This window comes from Lucilia sericata, unplaced genomic scaffold (assembly GCF_015586225.1).
Source record: "Lucilia sericata isolate MDLA Ls3-8-SP2 unplaced genomic scaffold, ASM1558622v1 Contig000086F_arrow, whole genome shotgun sequence".
NCBI lineage: Eukaryota > Metazoa > Arthropoda > Insecta > Diptera > Calliphoridae > Lucilia > Lucilia sericata.
Genome location: NW_023994119.1, coordinates 507,143 through 523,331, shown reverse-complemented (window position 1 = coordinate 523,331; position 16,189 = coordinate 507,143). Strand labels below are relative to the sequence as shown.

At 28.0% G+C, this 16,189-nt stretch overlaps 1 protein-coding gene across 2 annotated transcripts in view; it reads right to left on the bottom strand.

The window, feature by feature from the left end:
* The window catches only part of LOC119599714 (trypsin-1), a 146,596-nt gene that overhangs the window by 53,578 nt on the left and 76,829 nt on the right, over positions 1 to 16,189 (bottom strand). For both annotated transcript variants that reach the window (XR_005231093.1, XM_037949611.1), the window contains exon 2: positions 513 to 899. Coding sequence is in view for 1 of the 2 variants with exons in the window: in XM_037949611.1 (XP_037805539.1) it covers positions 513 to 899 (387 nt within the window). In the remaining variant the exon portion in view is untranslated. The remainder of the gene's footprint in view (positions 1 to 512; positions 900 to 16,189) is intronic.

The following is a 16,189-nucleotide window of genomic DNA, read 5'->3' as shown; positions in this document are numbered from 1 at the left end:
CGGAAATAACATTCCTGACTAACATTGATTGGAAAATTCTTAGGAATTACGTCCGGAAAACTTAATAAAAAAGCCTCAAAGACAATTCTAAAAAATCTGATCAAATAAAAAGGGGGTTAAGAAAATGCTAAAATTTATATTATTGAATTTTTTCGGAGTTAATTGTTATGTATGTTCTGAAAAACGCGCAAGCACCCCAAAATCAATAATAATTTTTAAATATTTTATCAGCAGTCTTGAAGGATGATGTAAAATTAAAACCTCTTTATATAAAAATTTTGACGTATAGGAAAAAAAATGTTAGTTAATTATCGAAACATATAACATATATTCAAAAATATATGTTTTATTCCATAAGCAAATAAAAAGTATTAATTTGTAAACTAGTGTTATTGTAAAAATTACAATTTTTCAAAATTTTTAATAAAAAAATCAATATAAAGCTTATTTCAGAAAATTTTCGCACAATTTTCTTATAAGTATAAATAGAAAACAATATGTTAATCATTTACCTGCTGGGTCATAATTATAGCGAGGAAGACACACTGGTTTAATAATTTTAGAAAATATTATAGGTTTCCTTAATTTTAATAACGCGATATCATTATTATACGTATCAGGGTCGAAATTCCTATGTTTGGTAATACTTGTTACCGCTCTTTGGATAGCTTTAGACTCAGAGGTAATTTGTTGATCGTGGTCTCCAAAAATTACTCTTATTTTGGACCTTCGTAGTTTTTTTACACAATGTGCAGCTGTCAGAACATAATCTTTTGTGAGTAGGGACCCACCGCAATGAAACTTTCCATCATAAACAATGCGTGCCATCCATGGAAATTGATTTACACCCGTAGGTCTACCACCAACAATTCTTATTTCTTCGTTTGAAAACCCACAATCTGTAATCAGTTCAAAAATATTTTATTATATTACTTATTTTTTAGTTTACATTTATAGCCAATGAATAAAAAGAAATGAATGTCAATGTGACATTGTTTTAACAATGTCAATAAATTTAACCCATTAGAATCCAACCATCTTAAAATCAATAAATTTAAATTTGTTGTTGCAAATTATATCTTATTATGGGTTAATTTAAAATAAAATTTAAAAACAAAAAATTTTTAAATTTTGGAAATGCGGTTTTTGGGCTGTACTCGGATGGGAACAGCGGTACAATATGGGTAAAAATACAAATAAATAAAAAAAAAATTAAAAGCTATTTTTATTATATTTGTTTGGTACTTTCCTACATAAAAAATCGAATCAATTAGTATTGAGAATTTTTCCATTAGATTAATTATGAAATGTATTGAAATTCTCTGTGAATTACCATATTCAGTGCACTTTTTCGACACTTTATTCATATTTGTGTTAAAATAAATTAATTAAAATTCATCACATGCGATGTATTCTTCACTGACACTACTGTCATACACTTCCCATTCACCAAAAGTGTTGTCTGGCAGATCTCCCAGTAATTAACTGTATTTATCAATTCCTTTTTCATCAATTTCTTGGCAATTTTTGGAAAAATAATGGAAAAATCTAAATGTGAACTGATTTTATTATAAAGATAATCAGTAACAACTACAAGCCATCTAAAATATTTACCAAAAAGGACATAAAAATCCTTAATAGATAATTAAGATATATGAACAAATAGGCATGGGCAGTCCGATTGTACCCAAGCGAGTACACCAATATTTAAGCTTATAAAAATTAACTTAAAAACTAATTTTTAATTATTTTTTAACAAAATCCTAATGGGCTGATCTGTTTACTTTATTTTTCTGTAATATTCTAATCCATTCAACTCAAAATGAATGAGTGTGACATCAAATTAAAATGAAAGGGCGTAAAATCGAAAAATTGAAAAACTCTGTTGACAAAAAAATTATCTAAAATTTACCATTATGTTTTTATGACTTTATAATTCGATACATTTACTCTTTAGATCCTAAAGTAATGTTCCAAAAATCAAATTTTACAAAAAACTCAGTAATACGGATAATCTAGTGTTATAAAACTGTTTTTTTTTTTTTTTTTGTACCCAAGCGAGTACAGTGGGAACGAATGGGTTAACGGCACACAGTGCACAGTGTTACATTTTGTCAGTGAGGGGAACTTAACTATTTTTTTTTTTTGCCTTAGTGTGAATTTAATATGAGAGAAAATTGTCCAAGTAACACATGTCAACGATAAAAAAACGTTTTAAATAATTTTCACTAGTCCTAGTATTATTTGATAAAAACAAAGCATTATCCACATTTTTATATTTTAGTCCCCGTGTGTCTCAAATATTAAATTTTTTAATTTAACAGAAGTTACGAATATCGACCATCTCTGCCTCCAGACTTAAACTTTTAGTTATAAGGACGATAGGACTACGTTTACTGGTGTAGCCAAAGCTCATAAGTGGAAAATGGTTTTTGCTAAAATTTTAACAATTAATTTATGTATTTGGAATGTAACAGCAGATAATTTGAATATGTATGTATGTACATATTCAATTGTCATTTCAATATTATATAAAACACGAAAATAGGTCAAAATTTGTAAACGTTATTATAAATTCTTCAGATCATTTAGAGTCACAAAACACTTAACATTTAAAAAAAATTAGCGCATTTTGGGAAATATTCTTATAAAACTATGTCATTACATTAAATATATTGATATTAACATAAAAGTGAGTTTTATCATCATTACATTAGATAGTGTAAAACTTATTTGAGATATAGTCATAAATAGAAAATAGATGGCAGTTCCAAAACTCCATTTTCAAACTTTTGACAATTTTGTTAAGCAAATTTTAGAAATAAAATCTCTATGTGACTTGTACTGTGAAGATCAAACTCAAGCTTTGCAATAGTGAAATATTATCTTGTTTTCAATCGATTTTTAACTTAGGAAGAGTATATAATGAAGACCCGTTTTTTAGATGACACCGAAATAATCGAAATTAATTAATTAAAATATATTTTTATAATAATTATTATATAAACTGTTCGTAATATATGAACTAAATATTTAATACCATTTTGCGAGAAAATAGTGTGTGATAGAGAAAAATCGATATCAGATTAGTTTTCAGCAGCTAAAAATACATTAAAATCAATCGAATTGGTTTTAAAAGTTTTACAAAACTTTATTTAGTTGGCCTGTGTAATAAACAAATGTACATATTTCAAAGTAAAGAACTGTGAACGGCGTTGCCACTTTGCTCCAAAAATCATTTTATGGTCACCGATTTTAAAGTTATGTTACTTATTTTAAAGTAAACAGTAGTAAATCACGGGAGCCAAAAAATTAGAACTGTATTTCGACATTATCACAGCGAACAGAGTGAGTAAACATGACTATCACAGCCACTATAGTGGGAAGGGTATTATGCGTTTGTGCTGAAGTTTGTAACACCGAAAAATATTCGTCTACCACACCTTAAAGTATACCAATCGGGTCAGAATCACTTTCTAAGTTGTTTAAGCTATGACCGTCTGACAGACGGCGTCTGTGTGTCCATGTAAACCTTGTGTGCACTCTACAGGTGGCAATTTTCAAGATAATTTGATGAAATTTGACGCATACATTTCTTTTGACAGTGCTGATACAAAGTCCCCTTCAGAAAATGACTTGATGGTCAAAATTTACTTATAAACACTAAAATCACTATGATATTCTGCATAAATAACTGAATAAATAACCTCTGCAAAAATTTATAAGGACAGGGCCCCATTTAACCCCTTTTTTGGAAAATCACTTTTTTGTCAAAAAATTGTTAAAATATTTCTGAATTAAGGTAAATATTAAATTAAATACTTTATTATTAAAATAATAATCAAAATTTGTAACATAATCACTGGTGTATGGTATCATATGGTCGGTCATGCCCGACTATAAATTCTTACTTGTTTTCAATTTTCTCAGTAAATTTTTAATTTTTTAATGATCATAACTTTTTCGTTTTAAAAGATTTTAAAGTGAATTAAATTTTGAAAAATTATTTAACTTTCAAGATATTTCTTTAAAAAATAGTCTTTATGTATTTTAAAAGATCTTAAACTTAAAAAACGTCCAAATTTCCAAAATTAGGAAGTTAGTAGACATATTTCCAGAAATGGATTTATCGTTAATAACTAAATCAAAATTTTGCACAGAAACCATACTAGCAACGTAGATCTCAGTTGGTCCACAATTGGTCATAGCTCCCGTATAAGGCCCACTTCCGAAAACCACTTAAACGCGCATTTTTCACTGATAAATAAAGCTATCGAGGTTAAATTCGACATGAATATGTTTTGTGTATATATAAATCACTCTACGAAATTTTTTTTGAATCGTTCCATAATTGGTCATAGCTCCCATATAAGATCCACTTCCGAAAATCACTTAAGCGCTCATATTTCATTAACTAATGAAGCCATCGGGGTAAAATTCGACATAAATATGTTTTGTGTATATATAAATCACTCTACGAATTTTTTTCAGAATCGGTTCATAATTGTTCATAGCTCCCATATAAGGTCCACTTCCGAAAGTCACTTAAACGCTCATATTTCATTAACTAATGAAGCTATTGGGGTAAAATTCGACATGAATATTTTTTTATATATATAAATCAATCTTCGAAATTTTTCAAAATCGGTTTATAATTAGTCATAGCTCCCAAATCACTTCCGAAAATCACTTAAACGCGCGTATTTCATTGATATATAAAGCTATCGAGATAAAATTCGGCTCGAATATGTTGCTCTACGAATTTTTTTCTGGATAGGCCCTTAATTGGTCATAGCTCCATATAAGGTCCACTTTCGAAAATAACTTTAATGCATATAATTTCTTAACTAATAAAGCTATCGAGGTAAAATTCGACGCGAATATGTTTTGTATATAATAAATCATTATGCGAAATTTTTTCCGGATCGGTCCATAATTGGTCACAACTCCCAATAAGGAACTTGCACAATGAGAGTTAAAATTCAACTTGAATATGTTTTGTGTATATATAAATCAGTATATGCAATTTTTTCCGGATCGTCCATAAATAGTCATAGCTCCCATATAAGGTTCACTTCTGAAAATCACTTAATCATTTAATAATGAATTATATGGTAATAATTCATTATTAAATGATTATATCCGGATAAAATTCGACATGAGCATATTCTATGTATAGATAAAACATTCTGCTAAAATGTAAAATAAATTTTTTCGACCTCATCAAAATAAGTTCCATACATGCATAAAAAATTACTAAATTATAGTACCCTCACCACGGAAACAAAACATATGCCGAGTTATCTTAAATCTAGATAGTTAAATGGGTTTTAATAAAAAAATAGCAAGCTGGTGGAGGGTATTTAAGATTCGGCATAACCGAATATAGCACTCTTACTTGTTTTAGTTTTGCACCGTTGTCCAAGTTTGGAGATGTTTTATGAAAGTATTTTATATAGGAACCGTACCATTTATGAACATTTAATGATGTTCATGTTTATTCATGAGTAAAACGCAAATTTGTTTTTAAAAATCCGTTAGCAATTGACGACGTTATTGGTATTTTTCTTTATACAAAATTGTTCAAAAACTGATTTCTGAAGGAAAATTCCACCTAGAAAAATTTGGTGGAAGGATTTATGTTTATATAAAAGTTATTTATTCTGAATTTCATCATGATATTAATATTAAGATCAGTAACTTAGTTGAATCTGAATCGATTTTAAGTTTCTCCACGGATTTAGAAAACATAAGCTGAGGCTAGAGTATTCAAAAAACCGGTCTGTTTCAGAAACCGGTTTTCGAAAAATTGCGTTTTCTAAAAAAACGGTATCAAATATGGTTTTAAGTGTAAAAACCGGTTAACCGGTTTTTTAATTCATTGTAATTTTTTCTGCAAAAATTATGTATAAATTTTACGAAAATAACTCATAGACGTTTTCAAATACAAAGCGGGAATATATACGTATTTGTAGAAAGATCAATTTGATTACACATTTGAAATTATAATTCCAAAACAATATTTAAGACATCTTATGAAAATAGTTAAAATTACGTTATCGAAAAAGCGTTAGATCAACTTCTTAACAAAGATATACTATATATGGGAAATTCTTTTTTTGTTTTAGATTTTAAGAAATCAACTTTATGCATTAAATATTTCTTTCGTTTAATACTTTGAAAATTAAGTGATGACGAATTTTTATTCACAAGACTTGAAGGAGTACGCCCATAAAATTTTGTGGTCGAGAGTAGTTCCATGTTAGAGAAATAAACACTCAAAGTTAAAATTCCTCAAAAATGTGATTGAAACCAAGTAGTTTTTTTTAAAACTTTTTGATATTATGACTGCGGCTTGCAACTTAGAAAGTTAATTTTGCTAATGTAAGCTGTATACACTTGTTGAATGACTATAGTCCATATTTATTTGTTGTACGATTTATAAGTAAGGAATTACGTGGTCGCAATGTTTTGAAACCAAATTTATACAATCTTACAAAATTTGCAATTACCTGTCGTTTGATGGGTAATTTGGGTAAACTATAAAAAGAAACCAAATTTAATAATATATTTTGTGTGCAAAATAAATAAATTAATTTGTTATATTGTCTAGATAGTCCTTATGTTTGATATCACGCTTTTTAAAACTTGAAAAATTTGCAATGACTTAAATTAATTGTGGATTTTTAAAAAAAAAGTCCATGAAATTTCCTTACAAAAGTATACGAATTTTTCCTGTATTTCATATTTGATCATATTATACGCAACACAAATTTTAGAATCGAATGGTTTTTATGTGTAATATTGTTTTAAGGGGCTACTGTCCACGGAAAGGATATATTTTTGGCCCATTTGGTCCACAATTTTGGGGAATTTGTACCCGCTTTTCATGTAATATCATTAAAATGGCGATTTTTGGCCATAATTGTAAATTTTCTCCTTTTTTCCAGAGATAAAACAAAAATTTGATGTTGGGACTTAAAAGACCCCTTGGGGTATATAAAAATAATATTTTTTGTCACAAGAATCTGTATTTAAACGTTCCAAGATAAATTATTCGGATAATTCTTCTGTCGCTAATTCAATATATTGGAACTTAAGTCCATTTTTATAATACTAGGATCAACTATTTTCGGAGAAAGTTTTCTGGTATATATTCTTTAAGATATCAGCTTTTATACATTTAAAGCTTTCAATGTGTTGTGGAAGTGTACAACTCCAAAAGATGCCTCGAAAAAACACCATTCAAAATAGTAAAATCATTATTTTTATATATCAATGGCCTCCATGCTGCATGGCACGATATTATTATGATCTAACTCAAAAATGTTGATATGTGATTAAATATTATTTACTATGATCAAATTAAAATCAAAATTTTGGAGTTACAGTGTTATTGTAAGCGTGAAAGTTACGAGTAGTAAAAACTGAAATCTACTATATAGAATGGCGTTTTGTTAAGGCATGTTTTGGGGTTGTATACCGCTATAATATATTGAAAATTTAAAATATATTAGTGCCAATATGTGCATGAATATACACTAGACAACGAAAAGGGACTTATGATCCAGATAATTCAATTAGAAACTGAAAAACGATACCGAAAATACATCTTTGAAAGTTTAAGTACAGATTCTTATAACAAAAAATATTATTTTTAGATACCCTATGGGTTCTATTAAATTCCAATATTAAATGTTTTATCTCTGGAAAAAGGGTGAAAACATTATAAATAAAGCCAAAAATCGCCATTTTAATGATATTATATGAAAAGATGGTACAAATCCCCCAAAATTGTAAGGTATCTCTACGGGAGAAGCTTAAATATTGGAAAAACAAACGTGAAAGTTTCGAAAAAGCGCTTTTTCACGAAGTACACTAACAGCGTAACTTCAATATACCCAAAATATCGCGTGATCGAAATACTTTTAAATTTTACATGAAATCATAAAGCCGCTATAAAATATTAGCATGCAAAGATGTTAGAGAGAATACAAAAAAAATTGCGAATTTTTCATTTTTTACTTTAGAGAATTTTCGCATTATAAACAAATTTTAAATTCTGAATTTTATCAGTAATCAGTCTTTATACAGAAAGAAATGGTTTGCATCTTGAGTTACAAGACTACTCGACGAAGCACACCTAAACCGCTAATTAAAATTGGTAACACTTCACATTAATCGGTAGCTGACAATGATGCTTATACCAAAATCGATAAGCCGTTAGAAAAAAGTACGATTTTGCATTAAATGCATTGAAAAAAGTTCGGTCATGTATGAAATTTATTTCCGAAATTTATATAGATTTACATTTTAACGGTTTTTATATCATATACTCATTTAAATTCAGAAATGGAAGCGGAAAATAATTATAAACAAGCAGTTATTGGCTAACCACAAAAATATTTGCATAAACGTTTCTCGTGTGTATTAATTCATCGTGTGTATTAATTCGTTATGTTAAATAGTCTATAAAAAATGTGTACTTAGTTTTATAAAATAATATTTTTTGAAGAGGTTAAAAAAACTCTTAAAAAGCGAATTTATCCACGAATATTTAAAATATTTGGGTAAAATTAATTTGCATTTTGGGTCCTTCGTTATGGGTTATATCCACGCTTATATTTTCGAGTTTAATCTAAAAACGTAATTTTGGGAATTTTTTAAACTGTTATCTTTAAACCGCTATAACTTTGGCGGTTTTTGCTAAAAATTATTCACGAGAAGATAATTGTACTTTATTTTAGACAATGTCCACACAAAATATCGTTGATGTGCTATTAAAAAATTTTCATCATTTTTTTTAACCCCAAAACCTAAATTAAAAAGAGAATTTCCCATATGTATGTATATAGAGTGTGCTCGATGAAATGGTGCGTAGGTTAGATGTTATGCCAGATCTCATCTAAAATTCTCAATTTTCATAAAAATTAATATTACAACTTTTCATCTAAGAGTACACATTAGGATAAAAAGACTTTCCCCAAAATTAATTTTTTTGCTTCGGTAAATGTTGATGGACTATTTATAGAAGTCCCTTCACGGTCAAAAAATTAAATATTTAGATGGAAAAATTAACACAAAATGTATATAAAAGTTGTTATTTTTTTCTAAAATTTAAAGAAAATTTCATCCATAAAAAACCGGTTAACCGACACAAAAAACCGGCCAGTCGAATAATTCGAATATATGAACTATTCGAAACCGGTCGGTTTTCAAACAAGGAAAAAACCGGTTTCCGGTTTCGGTTTTTGAATACTCTAGCTGAGGCCTTTATAATGACATATATAACGTTTAAGTAGAGATATGTGTGAGTTTCACCAGCAAACATATTTTTTACTATACCCCCCACCACGATTAGTGGTGATAAAGGGTATATATAAGTTTGTCATTCCGTGTGTAACACCAAGAAATATTCATCTGAGACCCAACGAAGTATATATATTCTGGGTCCTTATCAAATTCTACGTCGATTTAGCTATGTCTGTCCGTCTGTCTGCCTAAACACGCTCACGTTAAAACTAAGCTAAAGAAATAAACCAAAGCAGTTTGGTATTGAAAATCAGCAAAATCGGTTCACAATGTTAAAAGTTATCAGTACAAATTTCAGACTACCTCAAAAAAAAAAATTAAGTTTTTTTTCGTAATTCTTAAGTCGTTTTCTCAGAAACTACAAAAGATAATTCGATGAATTTTGTCACACGATACTTTTTTTACGCATCAATCAATTATGTTGAAAATCAAAAGAATCGATCCAAAATTTCTCATTGCCCACATACTAAGGTACATATTTCTGGTAATAGATTTATCATTAATAACTTAATCAAAAATATCGGAACAACTCAAAATTTTTCACTTATAAATATAATATTTACAGAAACCATACTACCAACGTAGATCTCAGTTGGTCCACAATTGGTCATAGCTCCCATAAAAGGCCCACCTCCGAAAATCACTTAAATGCGCATTTTTCACTGATAAATAAAGCTATCGAGATAAAATTCGACATGAATATGTTTTGCGTATATATAAATCACTCTACGAAATTTTTTTCGAATCGGTCCATAATTGGTCATAGCTCCTATATAAGGTCCACTTCCGAAAATCACTTAAACGCTCATATTTCATTAACTAATGGAGCTATCGGGGTAAAATTCGACATGATTATTATACCCTACACCACTATAGTGGGGAGGGTATTATACGTTTGTGCTGATGTTTGTAACACATAAAAATATTGGTCCTACACCCACCTTTAAGTATACCGATCGACTCACATTTTGAGTCGATTAAGACATGTCCGTCCGTCCGGCTGGCTGGCTGGCTGTCCATGTAAACCTTGTGCGCAAGGTACAGGCCACAATTTTCAAGATAATTTGATGAAATTTGGACCAAGTATGTTATGGTTTTTTATGCCATAATTACGTCAAATATACTATTATCTCTCTAAAAAGTGGCACAAATAAATATAAATGACACTGCAGATTTTCGTAATGATCGGCCCTTATTTAACCCTAGCCCCCATACAAACCCCCCTTCAAAAAATGTCTTAAACGTCTAAAATTGACTTGTAACCATTTGTATCGCAATGAAACTCAACATAACTAACTGTTATTAAAAAATATATCCTCATATATCTTCATGGTGTAGGGTTTTATTTGGTCGGCCATGCCCGACTATACTTTCCTACTTGTTTTTTATATATATAAATTAATCTTCGAAATTTTTTCCAAATCGGTCCATAATTAGTCATAGCTCCCATATAAGGTCACTTCCGAAAATCACTTAAAATCATTGATATATAAAGCTATCGAGATAAAATTCGGCTCGAATATGTTGCTCTGCGAATTTCTTTCTGGATAGGCCCTTAATTGGTCATAGCTCCCATATATAATAAAGCTATCGGGGTAAAATTCGACGTGAATATGTTTTGTATATAATAAATCATTATGCGACATTTTTCCCGGATCGGTCCATAATTGGTCACAATTCCCAATAAGGATCATTTCAGAAAATAACTTAAATGAACAATTTCATTGACAATAAAAGTTATCTAGATAAAATTCAACTTGAATATGTTTTGTGGAGATATAAATCAGTAAATGCAATTTTTTCCGGATCGGTCCATAAATAGTCATAGCTCCCATATAAGGTTCACTTCTGAAAATCACTTAATACTATATAATTCTTTATTAAATGATTGTATCCGGATAAAATTCGACATGAGCATATTCATTTAAAATAAATTTTTTCGACCTCATCAAAATAAGTTCTATATATGCATAAAAAAATTACTAAATGATAGTACCTCCACCACGGAAACAAAACATACTCCGAGTTATATAAAAAGAATCTGCAGTATTACTAAAGATTACAGCAAACTCGTTTATACTGATTTTTGTATTGATCGGACCTTATTTTATACCTAGTTCCAATGCAAATCCTCCTTAAGCAAACTACTTTAATTCCATAATTCTCTTAATTACATCACTATGAAATTCAGCATAAATAACTTTTATATAAATCTAAATCCACCAAATTGTATGAGGATCGGCTCATATTTAGCCCTATCCCCCATATAAAGCATCTTTCGGAAAATTAGTTTTGGAAAAATTTTATATTAAGAAAAAGATCAATAACGTCGTCAATTGCCAACGGATTTTCAAAAACAAAGTTGCGTTTTATTCATGAATAAACATGGTTTTCTAATCAGTTAATAAATGGTACGATTCTTATATAAAATACTTTCGAGAAACATCTACAAACTTGGACATCGGTGCAAAACTAAAATAAAAAATATGTTTGCTGGTGAATCTCACACGGATAAAAAGATAAATTATCTCTGCAGGTTCCTTAAATCCGTGGAGAAACTTAAAATCGGCTCAGATTCAACTAAATTACTGACTTATAATATGGGGGTAGGAGATTTTGAATCATATTAAACTTATTTATGTTGAATTTCATCGCTGTACTCGTACTTTTGAAACAGATATGCCCATTAAAGCTGTTTTACGATGTGTTACAAACGGAATGACAAAATCAATATAGGTACTAAAGACGTGCAGTAGTACACCACAAAGTATTTGTAAAACAAATACACCATGGTGAGTACCTAATACTATAAGTATAAATGAGAGAATGAGTGTAACTGATATTGTATGCTTTTGCTTGTGCTCATCTACTCTATCCACAAAAACAATACCAGTTGCTTATGGTTTTGAGTTGAATACTGTATTGTATTTGTTTCTTGCTCTCAAATAACTGTTGTACTACAAATATTTTTGACTATTTGTTGTTACTTATAGTAATACAAAGAATCTATATTGATGCAGTATGTTTATTTATATTAAATAAGATTATTTCAAAACAAAAGAAAAATATGTAATAAATGAATAATAAATTAGTGAATATTTTTATATTTATTTTTTATTTATTTATATTTTTATTTAATATTCTAGTTCAGTTCTAGTTAGTTCTAGTTCAGTTTTCAGTTTTTTTATTTAATATTTATTTAAACTGAAAAACGATTTCAATTACCAAAACCTTGTTTTCAATTATTTTATTTATTGATGTTTCATTTTTGATTGATTTCACACAACATTTTTATTTGTTTCTAATTTTTTTGTTGTTAAATACGTATTTGATTATACATTTTTATGATTCAAACACAAAATGAATTGAACCATTTTAAAATTTTCGTTTAATAGTTTAACTGAATTTTTTTAAAATCTGTTTTTTTCTGTGATATTTTCTGATAGTAATTCAACATTTTCTGAAAATAATTCTAGTGAACTTTTGAGGATATTGAAATTAAATTTTACATAAATATTCTTAGGTGGTCTCCAGAGTTATATTTTTTAATCGACATAAAATCAATAATAAATGAAAAGAAAATATATATATATTCCTTATCATCATATATTTGATAAAAAAATTAAAATACAACATTTAAAAGAACATTTTTTTTTAATTTTAAAAAGTGTCTCTCAAAAAAAGTCTAAGCCTAATATCTGATCTAAAGAAAAGTGTAACGAGAAACAGCTTTTTGTGATTTAAAGTGGGCACAAGTCTCAAATGATGTGTATTGTCGTAGTGAACTCGAAAAAAAATAAAAAATAATTTTCCCACCTATTGAAAATAATGATCTCAGTACAAATTATAAAAAAAGTTTCCTACATTTTTTAGAAAAAATAATCATAAAATTGTTTGAAGTACTTTTATTCCACAGAATTACTTTTAGTGCTTCAGAATTCCTACATAAATTAAAAAAGTCATTAAGTAAAAAGCTAAATATTTTTGTAAACTTTTCTTAAAATTACGATAATTTTTACATATTTCGAAAAAATTCAAAATCTGTGTCCTTTGTAATGCGCTAAATAAAAGTCTTTTTGTGGACCAAAAATATTCTTACAAATTTTACAATTTAGGGAATATTTGAGATGAATTTCGACAAAATTTAAAAACTTATTTTTTGGAAAATTGTACTGAGATCAGGATTTTCTAAGGACCCTTTCAAAAGTTTTGTTTGGTATTTTTTCATTAAAATGTTTTTTTTTTTAATTCGGATCATAAATGCACTTTTATTGATTTTAAAAAAATTGAGTCGAGGTGACCAATTTTAAGGGCCTTACCACTGGACTCCATTGGACCTACGGAGTCTACAGATTGTAAGTAGATACGCAAACACCTCAGCTCTAACTATGTTAAATTTTGCTACGATATAGATCACGAGATACCGAATATACATTATAAAATAATAAAAAAATGTTTCTAAACAACTGTGTTTTTATACGCTTGCAGCATACAATAAGTTATTTGTTGTACAACCATCATTATCTATTTTATTTGTTTGGCAAACGTATAGCAAAACAAGTATGTTACTCTTATTCTCTTTGTACTCACTCACACAACCTATGTTTGAGAAAATAACAATATCAACTTGTACCAGAACTACTCAACTACTCATCAATACGCACTCACCGTAGTAGACACTACAAAACTTGTGCAAACAGTTGTAACTGTGCATGTCTTTAATAGGTACACCCCATCTTTTTTGATGGTGGGTATGACAACCACTAGCATGTTTTTGTTTTTTTTTTTTCACAGTCAGTGGCGTGAATGAAATTATTATTTTTTAAGATTAAAAAAGATTACATACACATCTTTTAAATGTTGGAAAAAATAAAAGACTATGGTGAGGGGTATATAAAATTCGGCACAGCCTAATATAGCCTTCTTATTTTTTTTCAAATCAAAATATTTTTTACTTTGTTCTCACTCTTTTTTACACTTAGTTCTCTCTCTTTCGGATCATAGAAGATTTGCATATAGTCCGAATAAAATTTGTTTCTAAGAAAGAAACAATATATGGCACATTTTACATGTTTTAACTTTAAATGCGTCTAACTTTTTATAGGGGCAAGATAACTGTTGGGAAGTTTTTTTGTTTTATTTAGAACTAGCTCGTTGCTGGACCTAAGTAATACAAATTAAAAAATATTTGATTAAGTAAAATAACTTTTATTTTAGTAAAATAATAATTAAACATAATGTTTATAAATTATGTCATTCTTTTGTACACAGAAAAAATTATCGGTAGTTTATTTTCAATTAACATGTTTTTACCTTTTTTTAATTTTAATTTAAAAAATGTTTTTATTTGTCTTAATTATCTCGTTGTTTAAAATCTAAGTTTATAAATTTGATTAAATTTTTTATTGATTCAATTAATTTTTTAATTCAAGTTTCTTGACAATTTATAAAACACTTTGTATGTTCAAATTTGATAATAAAGTGATATTTTTTGTAAATTCTTAACGAATTGTTAAAGGTCAAGTATTCCTTTAACATTGTGGGTAATCAATTAATAATTTGAATTTTCTACCAAACAAACTAATTTATTCGATTAATAAATTAATAAAAATTAGATTTAATTTTTATTATATATTTAATTTATACATTTAATGAATTAATAAATTTTAAATTTTGTCTCAATTATTGATATTAATTGTTCTGATTAATTCGTTATTTAAAAAAAACGTATTTTTTAATTTTTTACAAATTTGATAATTGATATCATAATTTTGGTGATAGGTGCAAAATTTGCTTGATACAATTACTTTGTTAATTGAATTTGAATTTTCTACCAAACAAACTAATTTATTCGATAAATAAATTAATAAAAATTAGATTTTATTTTTATTATATATTTAATTTATACAATTAATGAATTAATAAATTTTAAATTTTGTCTCAATTATTGATATTAATTGTTCTGATTAATTCGTTATTTGAAAAAAAAAGTATTTTTTTTAATTTTTTTTACAAATTTGATAAGTGATATCATAATTTTGGTGATAGGTGCAAAACTTGCTTGATACAATTACTTTGTTAATTGAAACATATATTCAGTTTTTTCTGTGTATTATGCTAAAATTTATTGCAATGTTTTATGATAAACCAAATTTTTTGGTTTAACCCTCATTGGTCAGTATGAATAGTATAGCTGACCTTGCGAAAAACATGGAGTTTCCAGATTTAACCCACAGACTTCCATCGACTGACCTTGCGATTTATTTATGGTCATAGCAATCGCTAGACGCACTGGAAACTGAATACGTTTAATTTCGAATTTCATATCAGACGATGTAATTGGTATACGTGGAATTAGTACGTTTTCTCCTTTGTATTTACCAGTTAATATAGTTGCTTCAATAATATTGTTTAACAATTGTTTTACAACCAACCTAGTCCCATTACATAGACGTGGTGGATTTATATTTCGTAAAAGAAAATTTGGTACACCAATTTTTATTCCTAAATATGAGGCGGTGTACCAGGGAAATTAAGAGAATTCAAAAATTCCATTGGATAATTTACAATTTGATCGGAATCCACAACACTATCAACTGATTTGTATTTTTTAGCTTGACCATTAATCTTGTTTTGAATTTCGAGGTTGATTTCATTGACGGTATGTTTTTTGTTGCTAATATAGCGCGATCACTGAGCCATTAATAACTGGTATAATTACGTATTATATTAGGATATACCTTTGAAATTAAATTTTCTATAGATTCAATAGTAACACACAAGTCAACAAACAGGTAATGTTATTAAGCCTGTTATTCCGTCTATAGGAAATTTGCCATTTCCAATGTTCAACAACTGTTTTGCAAATAAATGGGCT